Source organism: Aphanomyces invadans, assembly GCF_000520115.1.
Source record: "Aphanomyces invadans strain NJM9701 unplaced genomic scaffold supercont1.24, whole genome shotgun sequence".
NCBI lineage: Eukaryota > Oomycota > Saprolegniomycetes > Saprolegniales > Verrucalvaceae > Aphanomyces > Aphanomyces invadans.
In genome coordinates, this window is record NW_008580169.1 from 590,306 (window position 1) to 596,383 (window position 6,078).

The 6,078-nt window shown below is 54.0% G+C and overlaps 4 protein-coding genes across 4 annotated transcripts in view; 2 read left to right on the forward strand and 2 right to left on the reverse strand.

Moving 5' to 3' along the window:
- H310_10073 (hypothetical protein) overlaps positions 1–895 on the forward strand; it is a gene marked incomplete at both ends in the record, with an annotated part of 2,696 nt that extends 1,801 nt beyond the window's left edge. Inside the window, one exon of the mRNA XM_008876320.1 lies at positions 139–895. Coding sequence (XP_008874542.1) covers positions 139–895 — 757 coding nt within the window. The remainder of the gene's footprint in view (positions 1–138) is intronic.
- A 360-nt stretch (positions 896–1,255) lies between these two features.
- H310_10074 (hypothetical protein) lies at positions 1,256–2,766 on the forward strand. Its single transcript, XM_008876321.1, has 6 exons — positions 1,256–1,564; positions 1,614–1,657; positions 1,707–1,766; positions 1,822–1,904; positions 1,948–2,001; positions 2,066–2,766. Exons 1-6 carry the CDS (start codon positions 1,302–1,304, stop codon positions 2,216–2,218), a joined length of 657 nt encoding a protein of 218 aa, XP_008874543.1. The 5' UTR covers positions 1,256–1,301; the 3' UTR covers positions 2,219–2,766.
- H310_10075 (hypothetical protein) lies at positions 1,992–2,803 on the reverse strand. Its single transcript, XM_008876322.1, has one exon. The coding sequence runs from the start codon at positions 2,741–2,743 to the stop codon at positions 2,249–2,251; it is 495 nt and encodes a 164-aa protein (XP_008874544.1). The 5' UTR covers positions 2,744–2,803; the 3' UTR covers positions 1,992–2,248.
- A 233-nt stretch (positions 2,804–3,036) lies between these two features.
- On the reverse strand, positions 3,037–4,801 carry H310_10076 (ornithine-oxo-acid transaminase). Its single transcript, XM_008876323.1, has 8 exons — positions 4,620–4,801; positions 4,479–4,549; positions 4,284–4,418; positions 4,141–4,236; positions 3,893–4,093; positions 3,671–3,848; positions 3,413–3,626; positions 3,037–3,363 (listed from the first exon to the last, which is right to left on the reverse strand). Exons 1-8 carry the CDS (start codon positions 4,777–4,779, stop codon positions 3,123–3,125), a joined length of 1,296 nt encoding a protein of 431 aa, XP_008874545.1. The 5' UTR covers positions 4,780–4,801; the 3' UTR covers positions 3,037–3,122.
- Positions 4,802–6,078: the final 1,277 nt, after the last annotated feature.

Consider the following 6,078-nt stretch of genomic DNA (forward strand, 5'->3'; position numbering starts at 1 on the left):
CCTCGTCAGCGTCGTGGCTCTCTCGTCCGCCCAAGACCGAGATCGCAAGTCCGGCAACCCCAAGCTCAAGAGCTCCGCGTCCTTTGGCAACTCGGGCGGCAACATCAAGCTGTGCTCGGACGACTGTTCCACCGGTAGCTACGCCAAACTCAACCTCGCACGTCTATACGAAGTCGACGCCACGGGCCAGGACGCGAGCAACAAGGCCGAAAACTTCAACAAGGCCGACGGGGTCTGGTCGGCACCCGTCTCGAGCTCCCGTGATGGCGTGAACACGACCACGTACACGTACTCGACGGTCGTCGCGGTCGGCAAGCCCAAAGACGCCAAGACCGCGCAGTTCAACATGACGGCCGTCGTGTACGATACGAACGGCACGGCTTGGAACGGGAACCAGACCGTCAATGTGGCGGCGGGCGCCATCAAGTTTAGCATCTCGCTCGGCCCGTGGCCGTTCCTGGCCGACACGAACAAGCTCCGGTTCGGCGTCCGCGTCGAGACGAAGAGCAAGAACGAGACAACGCCCAAGAGCAAGGGCGAGAAGCACGAGGGAAAGCGCGACCCAAAGAACGGCAAGATCGATCGCATGGACCTGGGCGACACCATGTACCTGGACTCTCCCGCGCAGGCCGTCGTCGACGGCGCGAACGTTGAGATCTGGTCCAACGTGGACGCGTCGCCGGACGGCGCGATCGTCCAGTGGGAGTTCCCGCACTACACCAACACGCTGTACTACGACCCCGTCCTGGGGTCCACAGATCCGACGGTGACCGATACGGGGGCCACCACCCCAGTGCCTACGACGTCGAAACCCAACGATGTTGCATCAACGTCGTATGCAGCCGTGTGGGCAATGACAGTCTGTGCCGCCATAGTTGCCACGGCGGGCTTGTAAAGCTCTTATATAATCCGAACTGCACTCGATTTATGTGGAATGGCTGTCACTTTGACTGCGTCCACGCCGGCATTTGCAGCAAATTCACACGAAAAGGACTTCGACAGACATGATAACTTCATGCCACTAGGCATTTATCGTCATGCCGAAGGTACATGACATCCCCCACTCGAATTGAATCGGCTGGTGCGATTGCAACTCGGATAACCCAGGTCAACTCGGTCCCTTTCAAATATGCACATGACTGACACATGCTGAGTTCGCCCCCCTGCATCGCGTCATGCTTGGCGGCGGATGTTTTGTACCCGAATGGAATTGCAGTTGCACAAGGACAATATGGTCCGGATAATAAGCGGACGAGTGACCTTTGGCGAAAGCATCCACCCGCTCGATCGATCGAAGGAGAATGAGCGACGCAGATTCGAAGACGACGCCGCGGAGTTCGCGCGGGTCCGTCAAAGGGGCCAAAGAGGATAAGGATGACATGGAGCTTGATATGCAAGACATGAACTCTGACGACAAAGGGGCGCCACCCAAGCGAATGAGTGGATGGGGTGATATCACGCATCCAGAAACCACGAAATCCACCGTGTCGGCCGCGGACGGCGGTGGAGAAGGTACAGAAACCAAGCGAGGGCGGCGGCGAAAGGAAGAGAAAGCGGAGGCAGCGTACGTGCCTTCCATCTGCTGGTTCAAATGCTCACAGTTCACGGAGTAGCAAGCCGAAAAACAAACACTTCGATGACGATGGAGAAGCAACTGGTACATACTCGTGACATTCCCCCCGTTATCTCATTGTTCAATTTGATAGAGCTGATGGAAATACCGGATCTGGAGGAAGAGGAGCGAGAGCCTGACATCACAACTCAAAGTACAGCGGACGTTGACACTTTACCGATATTTGCTCACCCTGCCCTATGTTGCAGTCGCCGACGCCCCCCGCAACACGACCCGCGTCGTGCAATCCCTCAAGGAGCTCGAGCGCGACGTCAAGTACTCTCTGCCGACCGTAAGTGCGTTCATCGCAGCCACGTGCGCTTATCATGGAGCAGACCGCCGGCGTGGACCTCACCATTCTCACGAGCTTTCTCTGTCCTCAAAAAGCAGTGCGTCCTTCGTATTCGTTAGACTTGAAAAATATTTCGACGGTTCACATCCTCCCCGGGGTAGGTTCAAGAAGACGACGACGCATGGGACTTTGACTCGCTTCTTCGTGATGTGTTTCAAGATGTGCAGAAGGAGCAAGAAGAGAAAGATAACCAAGAGGAAGCGGACGTGAATACCCCGTTCGCGTCGTCTGGCAAAGCTTCCGTCGCACCATAAACATCACAGCAGTAGACGATGGTGATCGCATTACTTTTTGTCCTTCACCACGACAAACTTGTGCTCGATCGAGTAAATCCCAACAGCCTGCTCGCCATCTTCGTCGTATTCCGACCAGTCTTCCGCCAAGTTGACGTCGCGGAACACAGCTGTACCACCGGCGGACGTGAGAGTGTACCCGCCTTCGGGGTACCATGCAACCGGCTCGAGGCCGCGGCAGTCAAAACCCACGACAGGAACGAATTCGCCCGAGTCGGCTCCCGTGATGGGGCGCGTGAGCTTCTTCACGTCGCGGATGATCGTCAACTGGCTTTCCTTCTTCGCTCCTGGCCATTTCATGAGGAAATGCGCTTCACCGCGGCCCCCAGGCACGTCCACGAGCTCGTCGTCGCAGACCCACACGCCTTCACGCTTTTCTTCACTCGTGGGTTCTTTGATGTCCAAGCACCAACGGTGGTTCACGGGAAACTCCCACAGATCAATCGCGTCCAAGTCCGCCTTCACATATAGCACGAACAGCACCATCGCATGCACTTCCTTCTTCGCAGTACAGGCAAAACGACATGGCTCGTAGGAGATACGTTTCATTGGCTGTAATTCGATTGTTTTTGGCCAATCGTACTTGTCTTTTGAAGCTTCGGTAACGATTCGGATGGACGGCCTCGACGTCGGCATCACGTGGAAGGAGGGACTCGAGCAGCTCATGCACAGGCAGGCGGTATGTTGGTCTCGCACTCTCTCCTAAGCGGACGGAGTTGCGCAGCGCATCCAGAGGATGCCAGTTGGTGGACGAGGTTCCACCTACAACGGCATGCAGAGGACGAGGGCTGCAGTCTTTTAACTCGAAGGAATCGCATGCAAGTAGTCTAGTCTCGGATTATTCCCAATGGTCAGAGCCATGCATTTACTCAATGGCCTTCAAGCCGTCCTTGAGGATCGACACGCAATCGTCCATTTGGTCCTTCGTGATGCAGAGCGGTGGAGCCAAGCGGATGATGTTGCCGTGCGTGGGCTTGGCCAGGAGACCCTTGTCGCGAAGGAGCATGCACAGGTCCCACGCGTCCGGCTTCCCGGGACGTTCGTTGATGATCACAGCATTCAATAGCCCTCGTCCACGCACACCAAGGCACACGGGCGAGTCCAAGCTACACATGCTCATCGTCATCAACCGCATGATCATCCCATCGTTCGTACATGTATTTGTTCATTTCGGTGCGGAACGCCTGGCCCAGCGCAAATGCGTTTTCGGCAAGATTTTCGTCCTTGAGCACCTTCAATGCTTCAATCGCGACGCGGCTGCCCAAGGGGTTTCCGCCGTACGTCGAGCCGTGCTGGCCGGGCTTAATGTTGAGCATGATCTCATCCGAGGTGAGGACGGCCGACACGGGGTACACGCCGCCCGACAGCGCTGTCCTCATCGATGAGACAAAGCGTTTGGCGAGGTCGAAGTACCTTTGCCGAGAATCAAGATGTCGGGCTTGACGCCGTCGTAGTCGACGCAAAGCATCTTTCCCGTGCGCGCTAGTCCCGTTTGCACTTCGTCTGCGATGAACAGCACGTTGTGCTTTTTGCAAAGCGCCGCAACTTCGCGCAAGTACCCGTCCTTGGGCACGACGACACCAGCTTCACCCTGCACAAGGACGTCGTCATACAATCGAACAACCGCCAATGTACCTGAATCGGCTCGACCATGAACGCGGCAATGTTCTTGTCACTTTCGAACTTTTGGCGAAGGGCGTCGATATCGTCGTACGGCACCTTGTCGAAACCAGGCATGAACGGACCGAACTTGCCAAATGCGTTTTCGTCGTCCGATGCAGAGATCGCGCTCATGGTGCGGCCCCAAAAGTTGCCATGGCAAAACAGAATGCGCGCCTATTGCCCACGTTTACGAGGACGTGTCGAGAAGTGCAGAGACACACCTTGTTCTCGGCAATGCCTTTGTTTTCGTAAGCCCATCGACGCGCCAGCTTGATAGCTGTCTCGCCGCCTTCCACACCAGTGTTCATGGGCAACACCTGCACACCACCGCATAAGGAAACGCGTGAAAGCCAGGGTGACATACGCGGTCGTAGCCGAAGAACTTTGTGATGAATTCTTCGTATTCACCCAACACGTCGTTATAAAACGCGCGCGACGTCAGGGACAGCTTGGAAGCTTGTTCGACAAGCGCATTGATGATGCGGGGGTGCGAATGTCCCTACGGATTTTCCATCTTGGTCGTTGGCGATTGCATCAGGGTAAAGTCAATGGTCTGTACCTGGTTCACAGCAGAGTACGCGCTAAGGAAGTCGTAGTACTGCTTTCCTTCAACATCCCACACGTGCACACCTACACCAACCCCACGCTCGCATGAACTGAAGCGCCGTACGATAGACAAGAACAATTGTGAAATACATACCCTTGGCGCGGCTGAGGACCACTGGAAGCGGGTGGTAGTTGTGCGCCCCGTACTTGTCTTCCCTTGCCATGTACTCTTCCGGCGTCTTAAGCGTGCTCATGGCACGTTGGTTGGTAGCGCTGCTAACAGCGCGGGTGACGGCGCGGCGGGTGGCGATCATAGTCTTGGCTTCAAGTATCGGATCGCAGAATGCGACCACACAAACCCAACCAACGAACGGGCGTGAAACGTTGGTGTCGACCACACATACAAATCTCAAGATAAAAGCTGTTTCGATAACATTAGGGTTCGGACGTCGGATTGAACTTGCCTCGTTTATACGGATTGTCCAAATTATCCGGACATAACCGGATTACCAATGTTGTTGCCAATGTTCCCACGTCTGCGTTTCCTCGGTGGATGAGCTCTCTCCATGTGCACTATTGTAGGACACCGTGGGAATGCAGCAGAGCATTTGGATGGACGGAAGGTAGACGCCCCTCGACACAGCGTCGCTGCAAGCAAGTGCGACAATCCGATTTGGGTGCGACCCTAGCCTACTAAATTAACGTGGGGATGCGGAGCAATGCCCACGCGCTTCGCGTCGGGGATGAATCCCCTGGGCGACGCATTGCCTAGTGAAATGCGGTACAACGGATGTGCACGCACGACCCCGCCATCCACCCAACCGGACGGCATCGTTTGTGCACCAAGTGAGCGAGATTTGGGCAATGCGAGGATGGATCCATGATGTCTGCATGATTGACGAATTCATCACTTGGATGCGGCTGCCACGTCGCAGATAAAAATCGAGGTAATTTTAGCCAATGAAACCAGCTTTCCCAACCATCTTCCTGGTGTTTCTCATGGACAGAGCGTTGTCATAGTATTACTAGAATTGGTGGCATGTACTTTGCCCCCTAGTTAGCCTAAATGTAACTATCTAGTAGCTACTAGGAGGAAACCTTTTTGAGACAGGAATTCGTTTTCAAAATTGGTCACATTTTATGCTAAAAATAAAAAAGAGACAAACATATTTAAGGACTTACAGGCAACGCCAAAATGGTTCGCCTATCGTCGAATTTCGTGAAGATGTCACAACAATTTGACCACTAACAGTAAAAATGGAAAAACCATATCAAGGCGCGTGATTGGCCAGTGATAGTTACTTCCCGCGTGCGGTAGGACAATTAACAGTGGTCGATCGTATAGACCAACCGTCCGGATAATTCATCAAATTCCAGGGGTGACTACAGAGTTCCCTCAATTTTTGCTCCCTACTGAAAATGAATATCTTCTTTAGAATTATTTGATATCAAGTTTCCTGGGATGGTTTGAACATGGTTTGAATTTGATGCTTGGTGATTCAAAATTCAAAATGTGAGGCAGCATTGGCTCCACGTAGTGCAAGACTCTTTAGAAAATGCAGCACAACAAGACAGCGGGAAGCAAGCGATTGACCATTCATCAGAAGAACTTA